The sequence below is a fragment of the Leucoraja erinacea genome, chromosome 7 (genome assembly GCF_028641065.1).
Source record: "Leucoraja erinacea ecotype New England chromosome 7, Leri_hhj_1, whole genome shotgun sequence".
NCBI lineage: Eukaryota > Metazoa > Chordata > Chondrichthyes > Rajiformes > Rajidae > Leucoraja > Leucoraja erinaceus.
In genome coordinates, this window is record NC_073383.1 from 13,316,768 (window position 1) to 13,340,564 (window position 23,797).

The window sequence follows — 23,797 nt, forward strand, 5'->3', positions numbered from 1 at the left end:
ATTTTTATCCAAGGGATAGCGGTATCTGACAACTCTGGGTAATACAAGAACACAAAATAGCTGGTTTAAACCATCTGGCCGCTCAGGCCTGCCCTGCCCTTGACTTTCCAATCTTTTAACAAAAAAAACCCTTCTCTTTAATTATCTCTAGCAGTCTGGCTTACACGCCTCCTGGGTAGAGAGTTCCAGAGACCTACCTCTATTAGTGAGAAGAAATTCCTTGCCCACCTCCGTTTAAAATTGTAACCACCGTATTTCCCGGCAATGAAGACGCACCTGCATCGAAGACGCTGCCCCATTTTGAGTTCCTAAAGGCTGGCGGGACAGAATTTCTCACGCTCAAAAACATAAAGAAATAAAAATGGACAGAAAGTAACAATTCAATTTTACCAAGGCTTCCACACCTGCTTTATTCTGAATGACTGAATGGATGGAGGGTGACGGCAGGTGGCGAGACGGTGGGAAAAACGGGAGCACACAGGGACAAGTTGAATCAGTTGTAATCTTAATGACAATACTAGTTCAAGGGACCAATTGACGTTACTCGTGCTGACACTGGAGTACGCTCCACCGCCCACTGTCCTGTTATCCATCGCCTGCTGACCCGCTCCACTCTACGATCTTTGCTCTTGAAAGACACGGTGAATGACTAGATTATTATTCAGTTTTTTACACCAATACACTATTCTTAACAAAAATCTGCACATCATCTGAAACCTTATGATAACAGATATAAATTAGATAACTTCAAGACTGAAAGTCAAAAAAACTTCTTTCATGGCAGACAATTTTTCATCATTTTACCACCGATTTGTGACATGAAAAACTCTACCACATTTAGTCATAAATATTTAATTAATAAATACACTTCATATGGCCTTCATACATATACGTTTTGATAATGATCTAGGATAATATTTTGATAAACATGCCTGGTATTCCGCACGCAAAGATCCCGTGACGGTTGTTGTGCTTGGTGTCCATTGTCACAACGACCGTTATTGGGGGTGGTACCTCTGTAAGTTAAACCACGGAGGCTCCAAACTTACACTGCTTTTCAAAAACCCAACGAGGTATCCTATGATAGTAATGACGAGTTAATTATTTTTTCTTATTTTCCAATTTAATATATCAAAAACATTGTGGTGTCAAAAACGCAACGGCCGTTTACGATATATTTTCCGACTTTTTAAAATTAATTAAAAAAAAAAAATTTGGACATAAATTGGTCATCAAAACTAAGAAACAATCTTCAATTTGGCAATACACTGACTCTTGTTTACCTTTTGTATGGACCAAGTCACTAATTTAATTCATTCGTGTCAACTTCCGGAAGCTCCAGAACGACCGTTACGGAGACATTTTACTTACTTAAAAAATCATCACAAATCAAACCTTCTGACGAATCATTGGCCATCGATATAGCTCAAATCCATAAGGTAATGTATCATTTAGATCACATTGGTGAAAATGTTTGGTTTTCACTAATAATGTAATGTTCGTTTTCTGGGACACCAAACCTTTGTGTGCCCACCGCAACATACATTTGTGTGTATGATGTGTAACGCGCGTTGCGGTGTCCACACAGATGGATGCAGTATTCTACTAGATGATCAGGTGAATGAAGAGGAAACGGTGTTTGCAATTTTATTGTTCCATGTGGTGTTCATAAACATAGAAAGGAATAAGAAATACGTCCATTTACTATGCCAACCAGGTCACTGGTGGACACCACGCGACAACCGTCACACAAAATGTATTTGTGTTCTGATGCCATTTTCGGAAACTTGCCATCAATATGCTTTCTTATTTTTTGTTGATACTATATTAAGTCATGAACCCAATAAAGTGTTTGTCAACTTTTTTGAAGGAATTTGAAATTTGACCCCCTTTGTCACATTATTGTGTGCAGTATTGTAAAAAGACGCATATACCCACCACCAGGATCTATTTTCTATAATAATCCATGTCATATCACTCTTTTACACTTTTAGTTTTGAGATACAGCAAGGAAATGAGTCCTTCGTCCCACCGAGTCCACGCTGTAAGGCAGCAACTCTACCACTGCGCCATCGTGCTGCCCCTGTGCTGTAATTCTTTCATTACTTTAATGCTTTCAACAACTAAATTAATAGATGACATTTAGTATCCATTCATTAATGAATACTGTGGAGCATTTTATTATTGATAATTGAAAAATGCTTTGAAAATGTAAAGGAGAAATTGTGTAAAGCTGAAGTTACTGTGTCAGATCATCTGTAACCTGTATATATAGACATTTACATAACTGACATATATTTAAATACACTAATGTTGCACATTTAATATGGGACAGATGCAGTGATTTATAAAAGATATTTTGCTCATTTCAGAGAATTCTATTTTGTTTAATGGGACATGTGCAGCATTGAATTTTCAAGGGTATGGGTGGTTCTCCTGAATTATCTGTACATGCTCTTTGATACCACCTAAAATATTGATAGATAGGGTACATATATTACACCACATTTAAAAAAAATCTACTTTAATTCTCACAGGGTCAAATTCAGGTTGAAAATCTAATTATTTTACTTATTGCACTTACTGCAGTTTCTAAAGCATCCTAATCTATCTTTGTATTTATCTGGCCTAGATTGCCAGATATTCAAGCTTTATTCTAGGTACATTGTTAAATGTAAGAAATAGATGTTTCCAAAAGATAATGTTGCATTACTGCACTCCTGACCCAAAGTGTGTCCAATCTTGGAAGTTATTTCGTGAAATCTAGTAAATTTGCAAGACAATATGACTGCCCTCTGGAAGTTCTGTGCAACTGCCATTTAATAAATGAACTTTTTATCAAAGAAATTCAGAGAGAAACTCGGTGATCTTCATCCATTCCAATGCTTTATAATAATATGAGGGCAGTTATTAGACCTGAATTTGCTGCAAAGTAGCAAAATAACAATGATGTATTACTGGAAAACAGCATTGCTAATATGTAAACTTTATAAAAAATAGTGGAACAAATTTCACAACATGTGATTTAAAAAAATTATTTTTCAAGGTCAAAGGCAGGATTTAGTTCCTATTCATAATTCTTAATTGCTATCGATTTCTTGGTGAGCCACCACCTTGAATTTCTGCAGTTCTCTTGATGAAGGTATTTCCACAGAACTATTGGAGAGAGAGTTTCAAGATTTAGATGAGGAAGGAACCAGTAATATATTATCAGCTCCGGATTGAGATAGGCTTTGAGAAGAGCATCCAGGTCTTTATGTTCTCATGCGTCTGAACTTCTTGACCTGTGTGATAGTTTGTGGGTTTGGAATGTGCTCCAAGAAGAAAAGTGCAGTGTTGATCTGTAATGGAGAAGTGAATCATTAGGATGTTAGATAGAGTAACAGTCAGACAAATTTATCCTGGGTGCTGTAAAGCCTGCAATGAGCTTGGATAGTCTCCTCTTGCAAAGAAAAAATATGTTTTCCCAACGTGTTATGAACAAAATCCTGCACACCCCCCCCCCTTCACCTATTACCTGCCAAACTTTGTCCTGCCTCTCCTCTCTTCTAGATTAATTTCCCCCACACAATCAGTCTGAAGAAGGGTCCTGACACAAAATGTCGCTACGTTCTCCAGAGATGCTGCTTGACCCGCTGAGTTGCTCCAGCACTTTGTGTCTTTTTTTCTAACATTAGTTCTTCAGCTGGTACATTTTATTTTTATATTCTTTTCAAAAAAATGTAAAAATTGGTCCTGAATTTCGTCAGAAGCTTCCTGAGGTTGCTGTGTACCACCCTGTAAATCTGCTCTTGGGTCGAGTAAGCATCTGGTCAAAATTTCTCAGCCTAATTAATGTGACTGAATAACACAAGACCGACACAGACCACTCAAAGTTGCTCTTCCCAGGTTGAACAAGCTTTCAAAGTTGTCAATCTTTTCCACCTTGAATATGAATGTCTGACTTTCACAAATATTCAATAAATAAGAATGCTTGCTGAATTTTTTTAAACCATAGTTATTTGTTTTAAAATCATGTTTAAAATATATTTAATAATTTTTTACTTAATTGAGTTAATCTAAATTATCTGTAGCATTCTCCTCTCCATTGAAAACTACTTCTGAAATGAGTGAAATGGATTTCTGTCAGTTCCAATGACTTTCTTTGTCTTACCCAGATATAGTGAACAGTAGATCTATTAGAACTTTATAATTCAGTATCTTTGGGGAAATCCAACTGAACATGTCTCCATGAATATTTATCATTCTGAAATAACCTTTACTGACACAAAATTAACTATGTACTGCAGTACATTTTTCAAACCAAGTGCCTTTGTGTATTTGGTTGTAATAAAACATTTTGCATGACAAGGGAGTCTTGAGGCTTTTGCAAGAGCCATTGTTATTATTTTAATGAAATCATTATGCTTATACATGACAGTTTTATTTTGGAACATCTTTAAAATTCACCTTAGTCAGGCAGTAACAAGATGTTGTAAGGAGGCAGGATGATTTGGGCCAATTTTCTGAAACTCTTTTGTTTTGTTTCAGGTACAGCATTGCCACCATGAAGGTACATCTACATACAAAATTTTGTTTCATTTGCTTACTCACTTTTCTCTTTCACCATTGCAACCATTGCCATGATGACCATGACCATGAACGTAATCATGATCACAAGACCAACCATATTCCTGAGAAGAACCATATACACAATGACTACCAGATATCTCAAGAGTCGTACCTTCAAAATAATCCCAGCAAGAGCTCTGTACACAATGCAGTAAATAGACAAATATATTACATTCACAAACTGTTCAGCCGCTATGGTGAGAATGGTAAGTTGACTTTTCATGGTTTTGAGAAACTCTTGTCAAATTTAGGTCTTGGGGAAGTTAAAGTTGTAGATCTGGACCATGAACACGATGATCATGATCATGTTTCACATTTAGAACTTTTAGAGAGACCAGAACATAAACATGAGCACTCCCATTCAGACTTCAATCACACGGCACATGATCAACCAGCCCCAAAGGTGAACGATAGGCATTGCAAAAACTCTGACAGTAAGAATATACATTCCACGACGCCCTCTTCCATTACTCACCATCAACCCCGTCATCGTCACCACAATCACCATCGAAGCACTGGCCATTCTGGAGGCTCGCATGATCAGAAGGAGGGTGAACAGCCCCCTGACCCATCAGACCCCAACACGCTACAACACCAAGCCACAAAAAAGTTAAAGAAACGCAAAAAACATAAAGGTATAACCAAGCAGCCAGAAATGGCATTCACTCCATCTCCTGGTGAATCCTTGAGTATAATGTCCAAGAATGAAGATTATCCCGATGAACATTTTCATGATGCAGATGAAGAAATGACTTCTCAGCACAGAAGAAGAAAAGATTTGAGTTCGTCAAAATTGAATCATGAAGATCACCCAGGACCCAAGATTGTACATGATGAGGTAGGACTGGTTAAATCAAATTATATACAATATAACTTATTCCATAAACAAAGACTCGATTAATTTAGATGATTCACTGCATTAAAAGCTAACCTATTTCAAGTGTTCATTCTTTTTCGCTAGTTGCTTATGCTTAGAGTCATACAGTGTGGAAACGGGCCCAACTTGCCCATGTCGACCAACATGCCCCATCTACACTAGTCCCACCGGCCAGGCATTTGGCCCATATCCTATCCTATCCATATACCTGTCCAAATGTTTCTTAAACTTTATGATAGTACCCACTTAATTTGCTGATTTCAGGTCTTGTTGTAGGTAATGCAAAATTCAGCTTCAACTTAAGTTGGAACTTAGTTATCAATTATAATTAATTATCATTATTAATAAATAATTATAAATATGCTGTCAATACAGGAAAAAGTAGAAAAATCATGACTCAAGTAATATTTTGTGTGTGCTGTTTAGTTGGGTGGCCATTCGTGGAAGCAATTGAGGTATTTGTTCAAATTTCAGATAGACATGTTAATAATGAAAACTGATGTTAACCAGAATTTAGTTGTAGTTTAATTTAGTTTAGAGACACCGCGTAAAACAGCCATTCGGCCCACCAAGTCCGTGGCGACCAACAATCACCCGTACACTGGTTCTATCCTACACACTAAGGACAATTTACTGAAGCCAATTAAGCTACAAACCTGTACATGTTTGGAATGTAGGAGAAATCCACAGCACCCGCTGAAAACCCACACAGTCAATGGGAGAACGTACAAACTTCATCATGATCGAGCCCGGCCCACTGATGCTGTAAGGCTTCAACTCTATAGCTGCACCAGTGTGCTGCCCTACTGTACATAGTTTAGTTAATATTCAACTGGTTTTAAAATCAAACTATTGACTGCCGCTTACTGGATGTGTGCCGTGTTCGTTTTCTGATCTGTGCTGTAAAGGAGGAGCAATGGAACGTCAGAATGGTAGAAAACAGGGCCAACTTGGTATCCATGCATGCTGTTTAGAGTTATAAATAGAATAAGTGTAGCTCCATCAGCTAACGGATTCCTGCTCATTTTGAACTATGTTGTGGCTTCGGCAAAGCAGACAGCAGCTTCTTCAGAACGGATAGGGATGTGGGGCTTGGATTTCCCCATTCAAAGTATTCAGATCTTTACCTTGTCCAGATGGAATTATAAACTTGAATAAACCTGCCTCAGATTACTTTAGACAGACCCATAATTTTAAGTTTTTTTTGTTTAACTATTCCCTTCCAGTATTCATCATTTAGACTTCTATAAGCCTCAAATCCAGTTGATATGTTTGTTTGGCTGCAGTTTTGTGTAAATTGGTGCAAGGGGGATTCAACTAGTAATGCAGGAAGGGAGAGTCTGAAATACAGAATGTCATTGGCTCCCCAAGAGATCCTGGTGCTGGCACTTGCAAATGCCATGGAAAATAACAGCCAAGAAATCTATCCCCAGAGAGTTGCATTAATGTACTGTGTCATGGTGCTGCACAACATACTTTGTTTCTGAAGTTCAGTTCTGGTGGTATGAAGGGAATGACATTTCACAGACAGAATACTGTGCCCACTTCTTATCGCATTTAGCAGTACTGAGGGGAATGAATTATATAGGGAAACATCCTTCATTGTAACCCAGATACCCTGGATTATGCATTTATTCTCAAGTTCAAGTGAGTTTATTGTCATGTGTCCCTAATAGGACAATGAAATTCTTGCTTTGCTTCAGCACGCAGAACATAGTAGGCATTTACTACAAAACAGATCAGTGTGTCCATATACCATTATATAAATATATACACACATGAATAAATAAGTCTGACCCAAGGACGTGTTTTCAACAGCTTTCCAGGGTACTCTGACTTAAGGACTCAGTTCACAAGGACATCTCATCTACCTTCAGTCTTTTAGGACATAAGGAGATGCAAGTACGAAGAGAAGAATGAAATTAAAATAAACTGAATGCTGAAAATGTGTGATAGAAGTCTGGAATTGTTGGCTATCTAATATATCTGAGTTCAGTTTTCTTGCTTTGATATGCATAGTGGAATGTATATAAGAACATAGGAGCAGGAGTAGGCCACCTGCCTTCCCAAGTCTGACCCTTGTGTTATAACCAATCTTCATAATGACCTGTCTGATCTAACCCAATCCTCAACTCTTTCTTAGATCCTCAAAGATCTCAATAATTCCAACATTCAAAAATGTATCTGCCTTCACTTTAAATACTTTTAATGATCCGGCCTTCACAACTCTTCAGGGAAGAGAATTCCAGAGATTCACTAACCCCTGCGAGAATACATTTCTAAGTGCGTCGGTTTTAAATGATCATCCCCATGAAACCATGTCCCCTTGTTCAAGACTTGCGTTCTGGTGTAAGCATCTCAACATCCACCCTGTCAAACCCCCTTAGCATCATATTTTTCACTAAGATCATCCCTCATTCTTTTCAACTCTGTCGAATACAGACCCAACGTCTCTTGATTGTTAAGTCTCTCTTAATTGTTTAGCCTCTCTTGATAGAGCAATGCTCTCATCCCAGGAATTGCGATACGATACGATAAAACTTCATTCATCCCCGGAGGGAAATTGGTCTGCCAACAGTCACAACACACAACAGGTATATGAAAATTTGAAGTTAAAAGTGAAAACAACAAGAAAAAGACAAGTGACTGTTGACTGGCTGCCGTGGGCTCAGCGCCTTCACCGGAACAAACAAACAAACAAACCCATGGCAGAGGATTCTAAACTAGAGTGCGCTCCCCCACATCGGGTCCCCCTTTGTTCTCCCACCGTCCCTCATGGCGGTACCCCCATGCCGGGTCCTCCATTGTCTTTCCATCTTCCCCTCACGCTGCCGCCGACTCTCCCATTGCCGCTGAGGCTCCCGTTGCCGCCGAGGTCCCACCACCGCCGGTGCTCCTGTTGCCGTTGAGGCTCACGCTGCCGCCGAGGCACCATCTGCCGCTCCTTCAGCCCAGGCAGGCCTCGCCGCCCAGCTTTACCGCAGTTCCCTGGGAGACCTGTGGGGCGAGTTGGGCCTACTGGTATGTTCTGCGGTGGTGCAGTTGTTCGGCGGGTGAATCAGGCCCTCACAGCTCCCCAGGCCACTCCCACCGCACACGCGGCTCCCTGGGACACTCCCTTTGTATCCTTTTACAATTAGCCTGGTGAATATCGTTTGGACCGCCTCCAAAATAAATCCTCTCGTGGGTAAGTGGACTAAAGATGTATGCAATATTGCAGGCATAGCCTCACCAAAACACTATACAATTGTAACTAAACTTTCCTATGTGTAATCTCCAATTCCTTTACAATAAAGGCCAATAAGGCAGTTCCCCTGCCAAATACTTGTTGCACTTACCTGCTAACCTTTTATGATTCATGCACAAGAACACTTGGACCCCTATATACTTCCCTAATTTGCACTTTCTTTTAGTTAATCTGCCTTTTGATTACTCTTGCATGATCTCCTACTTTCCCCATCACAACTTGCCCTTACACTTTGTTTTCATTTAAATTTAGATACCTGCATTCTGCCCTTTCCTCCAAGTCATTAATAGTAAATAATTGAAGTCCAAGAATTGATCCTTGGGTAATTGACTTTGGTCCTTTGGTTTAATTTCCAACCTGATTAAGATCCATTTATTTCAACTCTCTGTTTTCTGCCTTATAATCATTTTTAAATCCACGCTAATACCATGAGCTCTTTATGCACCAGCCTCTTATGTGGCACCTTGTCAAAAACCCTTTGGATGACCCAATACACCACATTAACAGGCTCGTCTCTATCGACTCTGCTTATTATTTCTTTCAAAATCCTAGCAAATTTGCCAAATATTTGCCTTTAATGATGGTTTAATTATATTATTTTACTAAATGATCAGCAGTGATCCCATGCTAACCTTAGCCTCTCGATTTATTTTAATATATCTCTAAAACATTTTACTTGTGGTTTTTGATATTACACGCACATTTTATCTCAAGTTGAATTTTTTCCTGATGAGCTTTTTAATCTTTTGCAGTTGGTTCTTGGAAAAAGTACCAATCCACTGGTTTACCATTAGCCTTTGCTGCTTATACCAGCCTTGCTACTTTGGTCCACCAGTAGTCCATCTCCATTTAACATTGCCTTTGACCTCTTTCGACAACCAGAGATGGTTCCTCTTTCTCGTGGAATAGTTGGGATAAATTTCTGCTGAGTGTTGTGCACTAGTTGTTTAAAAATGTGCCGCTGCTCATCTACTGACTATCTTTTTGATTTTTTATCCAGTCCACTGTAGACAACTCCATCTCCGTACCATTGTATTTGCGCTTATTTAAGTCGTAGGTACTGGTTTTGGACTTGAAGTGTTCATCCTCAGACTGTATCTGAAATTCAACCATCATGTGGTCATTACTTCTTAGGAAATCCTTAACCACAAGGTCTATTAGTAACCCTTCCTCAACACACATGACCAAATCTAAAACAACAGGCTTTATAATATGCTGATTAAAGAAATAATCCCTGACAATATCCACAGAATTTTCTACAATACCCTTGCCAGTTTTATTTGCCCAATCAATATATTGATTAAAATCGCCCATAGAAAATCTCCATTTATTTTTCCCGATTTATATTTTGCCCTATCAAGAAGGCACACTTTGAGGACCTGTGGATCACTCCCACCTGCGTTGTTTTTCCCCTGCTATTCAATATTCCTCCCCCACCCCCCATACTGATTCCACACCATTATCCACTGCACTTAGAGTACAATGTGATGTATCATATCAAGCTGAGAATATAAGCAATGTTTCAGCCCCATCCACGCACTGACATGAAGGCCAACGCTTGCTTACATTCAGTGATTAGTAAGCTTTCTTTTTTAATGTGATTAATTTAAAGTAAATTGTGATGTACACTCAACTGCTGAGTTGTGAGAATGTGCTTGTAGTAAATGGATATTTGAACAAATTTATTACATTTCACTTTGTATAGATATGTAAAGAAAGATTCAAATTCTACCACGTATTTAAATAAAATCACTCAAAGTATATCATCCTCAGTGGCACATTTAAATGCTAGATGCAATATGACCAATTTTAAGTATGTTTTATATTTTAGGTTAATATTAGCATATTTTCTTATCCATATGTGATTATACAATTTTAGATATATTTTCAGTCCTAAATTTAAAGGCTGTTTGTGAGTTGCCATAGTAAAAGGTCGGAAATGTTTTTTTGATAAATTAACCTTGGCCATAACATCAATTATCTTATTGTGAAATTGTATCTGATAAAGTAAGATCTGATGATATCTTGCTGTTGTAAGTCATCTTCACATATGATGGGTGATTATTGTGCAAACGTATACATTTGTCTTTCTAGTGCTTGAATGTCTCCCAACTGCTGCTAAGCTATGGTCTGAGCACAAATTCTGGGATTTCTGCGGTCGAGTTTACATACCTATGTCCTGCCTTGCTGTACCAAATAGATAGCAGAGTTTGCATCCATCACCCTGAGGAACTGAAGATGGAGCCAGTAAATAACCAAGATTCTATTCTTACAGGTGAGACTAAACGTAGTTTTGTTATTCTGAATGCGTACCTCGAAATTTGTTCACTTCAAGCATGTTTAATATGTACGCACGATCATTTTTGTATTACAAGAGACGCACCAAAGCTACTTAGTCAAAAGTTCAGCAGTTTTCATGCCCTTGCCACCCCGCTCCAAATATCTTAGGATCTGTAGAATACAAAGTAAGTGTGCAATTCAATTCTAAATACTGCCAGAGATCTGAGAATGGAAGCAATAAAACTTAAATGGAAAAGATTTACTGTACAATCCATCAATGGGATAAAATGTGAGAAACATTTGTATTCTATGATGTTCTTGTGATATTCTTATGAGCCAGTAATGTCCTTGATGCTAGCAATGTATTCTGTAATCACTCATGAAGCCTCAATTCCCATTGCACCTTCAGCTGCCTAGCCACATGTCTCTGGTATCTCCTTACGCATCATCTATACATAACTAAAATTCTTTGTGCTCTTCCAGTTTGCACTATTTTTCTATTTACGCAAAAACGGTATGAGATAGGGCTATGATTTTTTGTCAGCCCACTCACCGTTCTACCGTGCTGCGAATGCAACAAATTTCGATCCGAATGGTAATATATTGTAAAAGTTAGAGAGGTTTAAAAATCGTAAAAAATGCGTGTGTGCACATCGATCTCCTTCCCTGCCAGTCAGCGCCGCGCGGATTAGTCTCTTCTGTTGCTCCCCGGGACGGTCCATCCCTCCCTGCGCCATCACGTCTTTACTGGAGCTGAGGGATGCTAGGTTGGCCGGTGGACGTCTCCAACCGGGCACAATTTTCTGAGGGTCTGGAAGCGAGTCGGAGATGTCGCCAAACAGAAAGCTGAAAGTATGATCCCGGCCGAGGAGTGTGTCCAGCGTCCGCTGTGAGTCCCAAACGCACCGCTGTCGCAACGCCCCGCAGCTCCCCCACTGCCCTCCTGGGAGAGGAGGGAGAGGAGGGATAGTGGGGGGGAGATAGGGGGAGGTGAGGAGTGGGGGAATATAAGGATAGGAGGGGAGAGGAGCTATGGAGGGAGGCAGTGACTGAGTGTAGGGAAAAGGAGAGCGAGGCGAGGGAGGGATTGGGGGAGGGGAGAGGGAGAGGGGAAAGAAGAGGGAGGGTGAAGAGGATGGTTAGAGAGTGCTAGGGATGAGGGGAAATGAGCTGCACCTGTACAGTTGGGGGCTATGGGTGAGTGGTGGAATATTGCGTTGGGGGACCAAGCCTCCTGTGTGACAGGGACCCAACGGGTCCCACTTAATCTAGTAAGACTTTAAGTCACCTATTGATTAAGAAGTTTTAATGTTTCCTCCTTTAGCTTGATATCAGTTTTTGATTTGATTTTATGTTCTTATGAAGCGCCTTAGCATTTTACCTTGTCAAAGGCCCTTTATAAATTCAAGAAATTATTCATGCCCCAAAAAAGTTGTCACCTGAAATTATTGGATATCATTAAACAGAAAAAAACATCCTTCATTAGAATTTGATTTTTTTGTTTGTTTTAAACTGCTTTGAAGCATAATTTCAGGTTTCTGCTCAATTTTTTTTTTAATTGTAAGATCTCATCTTGAGAGAGGAAAACGTTCCCGTACTTAAAACATACTTATTGAAATAGTTTTTAAATCAAGTCAAGTTTATTGTCATGTACAAATACGGTGAGGTTCGGGGACAATGAAAATCCTGCTGGCTGCAGTATCACCGGCACACACACTCAAATGAGTCCAGCCAGATGGTAGCAGTGAGAAGAATGCGTGCGTGGATGGTGAAGGATTCTTGATAATACTTGTCACTTCCTTGAGGCAGTACCTCACATAGATGCTTTTGGTGGAGGGGAGGGTTGGCTCCATCATGAACTGGTCAGAGTCCACCTCTCTGTAACATCTTGTGTTCTTGTGTGTTGCAATACATAATGCAACCGGTCAGGATACTTACAGTCCATCTGCAGTTTGGCAGAGGATTTCCGCTGGTATTTTTTGTGGTTTGCATTCATAATTTATTTGCAATTTTAATAACAAAAGGGCACAAAGTGTTGAAGTAACTCAGCAGGTCAAGCATCATCTCTGGAGAACATGTTCACAAAGCCATTAAAATTAAATTTGACTAAAGCAAATGTAGATTAAACAGAGGAAATGTAAATCTAAAATGTTTAGAAATTAAGGCAAACTTTGAGAAATGAATATGCTTAAAAAAACATTGCAGAGGGCCTAGAAATTGAATGGGCTCATTACATTTTCAATTTGCAGTGGGCATCAAATATTTTGTTTGAGGGGCCAGCACTTGTATATTTCAATACATCACAGGGTTCAAGGTGGGAATACCTTTGCACTAGCTAAGGTTCACTTCACGATGGTTTGGCACATAAAGGAAGCAAAGTTCCCTTGGCAACTCCCTGGTAACAGCATATAATCCTCCAATACGTTTGCCATCTCCAACAGGATCACACAACTTGCCACATCTTCCCATTGCATGTTCATTTAGTTTAATCAATCTCTGTAAAGCACTTTGGTTCAAATTTGATTTTGTTGAAAAGTGCTATATAAATAAACATTATTATTATTATTATTGCCACCCCTTTCTGCTTTCCGCAAAGACCGTTCCCTCCACAACTCCCTGGTCAACTCTTCCCTTCCCACCCAAACCAGCCCCTCCCCAGGTACTACCCCCTGCAACCACAGGAGATGCAACACCTGTCCTTTTACCTCCCCCATCAACTTCATCCAAAGACCCCAACAGTCTTTTCAGGTGAGGCAGATGTTTACTTGCACCTCCTCCAACCTCATCTACTGTATCTACTGTTCCAGGTGTCAACTTCTATGCATCGCCGAGACCAAGCGCAGGCTCAGCGATCGTTTCACTGAACACCTCTGCTCAGTCCGCCTTAACTACCTGATCTTCCAGTTGCTCAACACTTTAACTCCCCCTCCCATTCCCAATCTGACCTTTCTGTCCTGGGCCTTCTCCATTGTCAAGTGAACCCAGCGCAAATTGGAGGAACAGGACTTCATATTTCGCTTGGGTAGCTTACACCTCAGCGAGATGAACATTGACTTCTCTAACTTCAAGTAGCCCTTGCTTTCCCTCTCTCTCCATCCCCTCCCCATTCCCAGTTCTCCCACCGATCTTACTGTCTCCGACTATATTCTATCTCTGTCCCGCTCACTCCCCTGATATCAGTCTGAAGAAGGGTCTTGATCGTCATCGGGTGGTGCCGCGCGTGGCAGCCTCGCCAGCAGTTTGTTGGTCATTTCGCCTTTTTTTGTTTTTTTTAGTATGTCTAAATGTATGTGTTAATGTCTCTGGTATGTTTTTATGTGGTAGGGGGGAAGGGGGAAACCGTTTCCAGTCACTTACCTCGGCAGAATGCAACTTTTCTCTTAGTCACTTTTTCGCCCTCCCTCGCGGCCTAACAACTTGGATTGGTGCGGTCTTTCCCGGAGACCGGCCCAGAGCTTTAGCAGCAAGCGCGGCACGGACTTCCATCGTGGAGCCAGAAGAAAGGCTCCAACCGCCGGCGCCTGCTGAGTTTAGCATCGTGAAGCCGCGGTCTGCGGAGCTTCTAGCAGCGAAGCAGCATGCATGGAGCGGACTTACCATCCCGGAGCCAGGGATCTCTTGCCGGGGATTGCCGGAGAAGAGCTCCGACCGCTGGCCTGCCTGCGGCCTGTAACATCGAGAAGCCGCGGTCTCCAGTACGAAAGTGGCCGATTCTGGCACTCCAAGCCGCGGAGCGTATCCCATCCGTCCCGACGTCGGAGCTTCGATCATCCCGACGAGAGGGCTTGTACATCGGGCCGTCCGTAGCAGCAACTACAGAGGGTCAAGGCCCCAAGCACGGCTGAACAAAAGGAGGAAGACTGACTGAACTTTATTGCCTTCCATCACAGTGATCTCTGTGGTGGATGTTTATGTTAAGTTCTATCGTTCTTTTTAATTGTGTTCTTTGTGTTGTATGGCTGCATGGTAACTCAAATATCACTGTACCTCAATTGGTGCATATGACAAATGTAAATCTGACCCGAAATGTCATCCATTCCTTCTCTCCAGAGATGCTGCCTGTCCTGCTGAGTTACTCCAGCATTTTGTCTACCGATTTAAACCAGCATCTGCAGTTCTTTCCTGCAAAGTTTATCTGGATCAGCAATTCTGTGTTATGGAGGAGAGGGGGCCGGGGAAGAAGGACAGGGTTAGTCAAAAACCAAATATACAGCAAGACCCAGAATAAATAGCATTTATTTTATTTTACAATGTATAAGTAGAAAGTCATTTTGATCGTATGGAGGGAATTTTGCTTGGTTCATGTTTAGCAAAATCAGATAAGAGAGATCTGCAATATGAAATTTACAGCAGCTGTGCATACATACAATGAAACATATTGCCAATGGGGTGAAAAATATGTTGAACCGTTCAAACATAATAGCAAAATGAATTCAACATTTACAGTACAGTTTGCATGAGCCAACACCTACCAGTTACACTTCCTATGTTCAATGATTCAGTGGGATATATTATTCCTAAAATTTGGCTGGTCTGTTTAAAAAAATCTTGTTTTCTTAACTCGTCGTCCACTTACTTAATTATCTGTCAATAACAAAAAGCAATTGTTTAACATATTAAAAAAAAACTCAACTGCATAGCCTGCTAATTAGATTACAATATTTTATCGGTCTGTGCTTTTGCCTTGGTCTCCAATGGTGTTTAGCAGCTTTTCTCATAATTCCCAATGGAAAGTAGACACCAACTGACCTCTAGGCTCAACCCAATACATCACCTATCCATGTTCCCCAGAGGTGTTGCCTGATCTGCTGTTACTCCAGTACCTTGTGTCCTTTCCTTTCATTAAAGCTATAGCTGGTACTAATGTGTTCATGCTTTGTTGATATGGCCAAATGAAAATGTGGGCATCGATTGTGTTTTCATATCATTCCAGAGTTTCGGGTTTGATATTAGACTAAAAGTTAAGAATGTCAATATCAAATCCAGAACACCTTTACACATGTCTTGATGTTTATTTTTTATTTTCTGCATTAGGTTTTATAATTTGTCCACTGCAAACGACAGTTTTTTGAAATTGCTATCACCCTAATACTTTAAGCATTCCACAAGATATTAAATAATTGTTTTTTTTTTATTAGCAGATAATATAGAAAGTAGAGGTGGGGATGAAAACAAATATAATTCGAAATTAATCAGTTTCAGTTTAAATATGGCACTTAAATCATAATTGTCATGATACCATTTATCTTGTTTTTTTTATTTTCTTCCTTTAGTATCATAACACATCTTTGTGTCGTGTTGCTCCTTTCTACACTTGATTTGGTCACTATTAAACATAGTTCACCCAGTGTACATTGGCTAAATGGGTTTGATGTGTGCCATTGTTTGAAAAAGAAGATTGGGTTCTGTGGAAAGAAAATTGAACTGCGTGCATAAAAATCAATAAATTGAATTTAAGAGATCATGCAACTCAAAAGAAAATTGGTGGATGATTGTTGACTTGAAATAATGCCATAGCAAGCTATCAAATTATTTTTAGCAAGAGGTCAACGGAATTCAATATTCTTGACGTTTAAAACATTAATGAATTATATTCCAAATGTGTCCGAAAATTAATATGTCCATTAGTTAGTATTAGGAAAATGTAGATTTAGAATGCACCCGATTGACAAAGTATTTGGAATATCAAAATGGAGGACACTTTCAAAAAACAGATCCAAAAGATTAAATTATGTTTGTGTGCAAAATCGCTGATGTTTTCTGATTGTCACGCAAATTCACCTGTTGAATCTGTAACCTTGGTAGCATTGGTATTTTGCAGAGTGGTGCTATTTTGTTGAACTATGTACTCCAGGAATGTTATTAACATACATATTATCAATTTTGGAAATGCTCTTAAATATTTTGGGGTTTTTTTTGAATATTTACACACATTGATTCAAAATATTTACTCCTCCGTTGCCTCTCTTGAGAACAAGGATAGGTGATGTTTCTTTATAAAGTTTCCAGAAAGAACTGAGTTTTAAGACCTAAAGAATGTAGATTGCATGGAATGGCAGATACTGTATTCTCATGGATTTTATTACACTTGACAAGTTTTAAAGCTTTCGTTCACACATCAAGTACTTCAAATCATAAAATTTAACTGACAGGTTTGTCTCTAACTGACAGCTAGAAGTATTTACAGTAAATGTCCTTATATTTCATGAGTGTACCATTGTATGTTAATGTGTTTGTGGTAACCTAACATATTCGTCTGAATCTGTTGTTTCTTACACAGTTTGGATTTGGGGACTCCTCTCAATCACCGTTATAAGCTTGTTGTCAGTGCTGGGTGTCGTCCTTGTACCAATCATCAATCAAGTATGTTTCAAGTACCTCTTAACATTCTTGGTGGCTCTGGCAGTGGGGACGCTCAGCGGTGATGCATTACTGCATCTACTGCCTCACGTAAGTAGACTTGGAATTGACAGATCTGTTGATTTTTATTTTTTTGTTTTTGGGGGAGGAAACAGGCAGGATTTGATTTTATGCTGTCATTTCCATCTTTGTTAGCTATCCTTGTCGCATATATGTAAGAAAAGAACAGACCAATGTTTTTTTTTTAATTTTCAATTCGTGGCACAGCTGGTAGAGCTGCTGGCTCACAGCGCCAGAGACCCAGATTTAGTCCTGACCTCAGTTGCTGTCTGCGTAGAGTTTGCACATTCTCCTTGTGACCGTGTGGGTTTCCTCTGGGTGCTCCATTTTCCACCCACACAACAAAGACCTGAGGGTTTGTGTGTTAATCGGCCTCTGTAAATTGCCCCTATTATGCAGAGAGTAGATGTAAAAGTGTTATAGCGTGGAACTCGTGTGAATGGGTGATTGATGCATAATAATTGCCCTTTGGCAAATGTCAGTGGGCTGAAGGGCCTGTTTCCTACTGTGTCTTTCAATCACTGTTATTCTCTGATTTGTGTAGGAACACGTGATTTTTTTGAGTTTTCGTGGTTTTTCTACATGGTGCAACATTTAGGCACTGAGGTGTGGGTGTAGTTTTGTTTAATGTGACCTGATCTCTTGTATAGCTCAAAGAGACTTTGCTCTGGAATTAGTGTTAACATTTACATGTGGTGTTGGAGACCTGCACTGTCTTGAATTTTTAATCCACTATGACAGTGACTGAGTGACCTTAAATTCAAGTCATAACATCTGAAACAAAATATTTGTATCTGTACTTGAGGTTATAAAATTATTAGATTATCATTGAACCCTCTCTGATTTTTGCTTCAGAAAAATAAATGTCAATATTGCCTGATCTGTGTGATTCTAGACCCATGAATATGGCAAATTCTAAGTTTCCTACTTATAACCTTGTGAGCTACTCAGTTCAAAGGGCAATTATCATATAGATAAGGCATATTTTTCCATTTGACAATTTAACAAAACTGGTCTTAGTCTTGAGAAACCCTGCTAAAGCCGACTCATCTGATTCTTATGTAAAAGTAAATAGTTAATTTCTTAACTTTCTGGCAAACAGATAATACAACATCAAGGCTTTCTGTAGTTGACTCCAATTATATTTTGAATATAAAACTATTCTTAACTGGAAGCTCAGGAGACATTCACTCTTCTTTTTATAATCCCTGTTATGCTATTATTTTGTCATATGTTTTAATGTAATATGTTTAATGTAATAAAGTAACATGGTTTAGATCATGGTTAAACTTTATGTTCAAGTGTGAGAACTATTCCAAACAAAAATTTGGGAGTAATATGCATGATCTTTGTTTCATTATTTTTTATCTTTTTTGCACCAACAGTCGCAAGGCGCACATGATCATGGTCATCATGAGCACGACCATGACCATGATCATAATCATACTCATGGAAATCATGAACGTTCTGAAGATCTCCTTACAGTATATAACGGATTGTGGAAAGGACTTACAGCACTTGGTGGTATCTACCTTCTTTTCATCGTTGAACATTGCATTGGACTCTTCAGAGATCATAAAGCCAGAATGGTAACCTTAAAATATATGAATTGTTAGAAGTCATTTAATATTCTTTCCTATCATTAAATGATCAACTTGTTTTTAATTTACAAAGGACTTCTCCTTTTGACCATCTTTATTTCAATTGTAGTTTGTTTATAAACAAATTCTATACAATTTAGCAGATTATTATAAATTATTGTATAATTTATATTATACAATATAACTACACCAGCTCATTGTATTCTATTAAAGTGTCTGTTTGTGCAATTCATGCACAATGTGGTGTGAACAAGTAAACACCGATGTTTCTGTCAAATATGCATGCTAATTTTAGAATGGGCAACTTTAACATTGTCACATGCATCAAGAGACATGAAAAGCTTTTGTATGTATGCTATCAGTCACTATACATTAGTTTACAAATACAACAGGACGTGTAAACAGAAAAACAGTACATAATATCGAGTTGCAATATTATAGCGTTAGTTACAGAGAGAGTGCAGATTTAAAGTGCAAGGTCTAAATGAGATAGGTTGGAAGATCGGGATTACATAGGAATATAGGAGAACCATTCAGTACTCTGATAACAGTAGGGAAGAAGTTGTTCCTGTATGTGATGGTACGTGCTCCTACGTTTTGCATCTTCTGCTGACAAGGGAGGGGAGAAGAGGGAATAACGGGGTGAAAATGGTCATTGATTATGTAGACTGCTTTCGCAAGGCAGCATCAAGTGTAGATTAAGCTAATGGGAGGAGGCAGGTTTGTGAGATGGACTGGATTATGTCCAGAACTCTGCTATTTCTTGTGGTCTTGAGCAGAGCTGTTGACAACATGCTGTGATGCATCCTGATGAAATTCATTCTACGATGCATCTAAGAGTCATAGATATACTGATCTTCCCAGGAAGTAGAGATATTGGTGTGCTTTCTTGGCTGTTATTCTTGTAAATCAGTGCAAAATTAACATTTCTAGCAGCTTTTAACATGGGGATTTGGTGATGTAGATGGTACTCTCTTAGTTTTATTTCAAATATTAATTAATCTTTGTTCTTTTTTTTAATAAAATGAGGTACATGAAGGCACAAGAGATTTGCAGATGCTAGAATCTGCAAACATAGAAACATAGAAATTAGGTGCAGGAGTAGGCCATTCGGCCCTTCGAGCCTGCACCGCCATTCAATATGATCATGGCTGATCATCCAACTCAGTATCCCGTACCTGCCTTCTCTCCATACCCCCTGATCCCCTTAGCCACAAGGGCCACATCTAACTCCCTCTTAAATATAGCCAATGAACTGGCCTCAACTACCCTCTGTGGCAGAGAGTTCCAGAGATTCACCACTCTCTGTGTGAAAAAAGTTCTTCTCATCTCGGTTTTAAAGGATTTCCCCCTTAACCTTAAGCTGTGACCCCTTGTCCTGGACTTCCCCAACATCGGGAACAAACTTCCTGCATCTAGCCTGTCCAACCCCTTAAGAAATTTGTAAGTTTCTATAAGATCCCCTCTCAATCTCCTAAATTCTAGAGAGTATGAACCAAGTCTATCCAGTCTTTCTTCATAAGACAGTCCTGACATCCCAGGAATCAGTCTGGTGAACCGTCTCTGCACTCCCTCTATGGCAATAATGTCCTTCCTCAGATTTGGAGACCAAAACTGTACGCAATACTCCCGGTGTGGTCTCACCAAGACCCTGTACAACTGCAGTAGAACCTCCCTGCTCCTATACTCAAATCCTCTTGCTATGAAAGCCAACATACCATTCGCTTTCTTTACTGTCTGCTGCACCTGCATGCCTACCTTCAATGACTGGTGCACCATGACACCCAGGTCTCGCTGCATCTCCCCCTTTCCCAATCGGCCACCATTTAGATAATAGTCTGCTTTCCCGTTTTTGCCACCAAAATGGATAACCTCACACTTATCCACATTATACTGCATCTGCCAAACATTTGCCCACTCACCCAACCTATCCAAGTCACCTTGCAGTCTCCTAGCATCCTCCTCACAGCTAACACTGCCCCCCAGCTTAGTGTCATCCGCAAACTTGGAGATATTGCCTTCAATTCCCTCATCCAGATCATTAATATATATTGTAAATAGCTGGGGTCCCAGCACTGAGCCTTGCGGTACCCCACTAGTCACTGCCTGCCATTGTGAAAAGGACCCGTTTACTCCTACTCTTTGCTTCCTGTTTGCCAGCCAGTTCTCTATCCACATCAATACTGAACCCCCAATGCTGTGTGCTTTAAGTTTGTATACTAATCTCTTATGTGGGACCTTGTCAAAAGCCTTCTGGAAGTCCAGATACACCACATCCACTGGTTCTCCCCTATCCACGCTACTAGTTACATCCTCGAAAAATTCTATAAGATTCGTCACACATGATATACCTTTCGTAAATCCATGCTGACTTTGTCCAATGATTTCACCACTTTCCAAATGTGCTGCTATCCCATCTTTAATAACTGACTCTAGCAGTTTTCCCACTACCGATGTTAGACTAACTGGTCTGGAATTCCCCGTTTTCTCTCTCCCTCCCTTCTTAAAAAGTGGGGTTACGTTTGCTACCCGCCAATCCTCAGGAACTACTCCAGAATCTAAAGAGTTTTGAAAGATTATTACTAATGCATCCACTATTTCTGGAGCTACTTCCTTAAGTACTCTGGGATGCAGCCTATCTGGCCCTGGGGATTTATCGGCCTTTAATCCATTCAATTTACCCAACACTACTTCCCGGCTAACCTGGATTTCACTCAATTCCTCCAACTCCTTCTATTTCCGGCAAATTATTTGTGTCTTCCTTGGTGAAGACGGGACCAAAGTAGTTATTCAATTGGTCCGCCATATCCTTGTTCCCCATGATCAACTCACCTGTTTCTTACTGCAAGGGACCTACATTTGTTTTAACTAATCTCTTTCTTTTCACATATCTATAAAATCTTTTGCAGTCAGTTTTTATGTTCCCTGCCAGTTTTCTTTCATAATCTATTTTTCCTTTCCTAATTAAGCCCTTTGTCTTCCTCTGCTGGTCTCTGAATTTCTCCCAGTCCTCCTAATTTGTATGCATCATCCTTCGCTTTGATACTATCCCTGATTTCCCTTGTTATCTACGGATGTACTACCTTCCCTGATTTATTCTTTTGCCAAATTGGGATGAACAATTTTTGTAGTTCATCCATGCAGTCTTTAAATGTCTTCCATTGCATATCCACCGTCAACCCTTTTAGAATTAATTGCCAGTCAATCTTGGCCAATTCACGTCTCATACCCTCAAAGTTACCTTTCTTTAAGTTCAGAACCATTGTTTCTGAATTAACAATGTCACTCTCCATCCTAATGAAGAACTCAACCATATTATGGTCACTCTTGCCCAAGGGGGCACGTACAACAAGATTGCTAACTAACCCTTCCTCATTACTCAATACCCAGTCTAAAATAGCCTGCTCTCTCGTTGGTTCCTCTACATGTTGATTTAGATAACTATCCCGCATACATTCCAAGAAATCCTCTTCCTCAGCACCCCTGCCAATTTGATTCACCCAATCTATATGTAGATTGAAGTCACCCATTATAACTGTTTTGCCTTTGTCGCACGCATTTCTAATTTCCTGTTTGATACCATCTCCAACTTCACTACTACTGTTAGGTGGCCTGTACACAACACCCACCAGCGTTTTCTGCCCCTTAGTGTTTCGCAGCTCTACCCATACAGATTCCACATCCTCCAAACTAATGTCCTTCCTTTCCATTGCACTAATCTCCTCTCTAATCAGTAACGCTACCCCACCTCCTTTTCCTTTCTCTCGATCCCTCCTGAATATTGAATATTCCTGGATGTTCAGCTCTCAGCCTCGGTCACCCCGGAGCCATGTCTCCGTGATCCCAACTATATCATAGTCATTAATAGCTATCTGCACATTCAACTCATCCACCTTATTACGAATGCTCCTTGCATTGAGACACAAAGCCGTCAGGCTTGTTTTTACAACACTCTTACCCCTTATACAATTATGTTGAAAAGTGGCCCTTTTTGATTTTTGCCCTGGTTTTGTCTGCCTGCCACTTTTGCTTTTCACCTTGCTACCTATTGCTTCTACCCTCATTTTGCACCCCTCGGTCTCTACGCTCACACATTTAAGAAACCCTTTCCCTTTAACTCCATCCTCCACTATCCCATTCGACACCCCACCCCCCTTATTCAGTTTAAAGCCACCCGTGTAGCAGTGGCAAACCTGCCTGCCAGAATGCTGGTCCCACACCTGTTAAGATGCAATCCGTCCCTTTTGTACAGTTCCCCCTTACCCCAAAACAGATCCCAGTGATCTAAGAATCTAAATCCCTGCCCCGTTAACCTTTGTTCTTTTTTTAAATAAAATGAGGTACATGAAGGCACAAGAGATTTGCAGATGCTAGAATCTGCAAACATTCTGCTGAGGTTGTTTTTTTCCCCATGGTTCAGTTTTTAAGAATCATGTAAATTATAATAAGTGAGTATCCTCTGATGCAGCAATTAGTTAAAAAGTCAGCAAGCAAAATTTGATACCTAACCATGTGTGAATTATGTGGGTCAACTGGCTAGACACATGAATGATGAGACCGTTCTCAACCCAAAATATCTATTTTAACCTTGTAGTTCAAAGAAAATAAGGAACAAATGGCTGAGGACAAAATAAAGTAACAGAGGACATTAATGACTTAGTAAGTTGGATAATGGACGATGGGTTTAAAAAAACTGATTAACCATAAAATTAGAGGAAATTCTAGTAAAAACGAATTAAATAATGAAGCAGGCAGTGTCTG

General features: G+C 39.8%; 1 protein-coding gene across 1 annotated transcript in view; it reads left to right on the forward strand.

The window, feature by feature from the left end:
* The window catches only part of slc39a10 (solute carrier family 39 member 10), a 62,752-nt gene that overhangs the window by 18,061 nt on the left and 20,894 nt on the right, over nucleotides 1-23,797 (forward strand). The window contains exons 2-5 of the mRNA XM_055637788.1: nucleotides 4,531-5,449; nucleotides 10,830-11,010; nucleotides 17,296-17,465; nucleotides 18,821-19,024. Coding sequence (XP_055493763.1) covers nucleotides 4,547-5,449; nucleotides 10,830-11,010; nucleotides 17,296-17,465; nucleotides 18,821-19,024 — 1,458 coding nt within the window. The 5' untranslated portion in view covers nucleotides 4,531-4,546. The remainder of the gene's footprint in view (nucleotides 1-4,530; nucleotides 5,450-10,829; nucleotides 11,011-17,295; nucleotides 17,466-18,820; nucleotides 19,025-23,797) is intronic.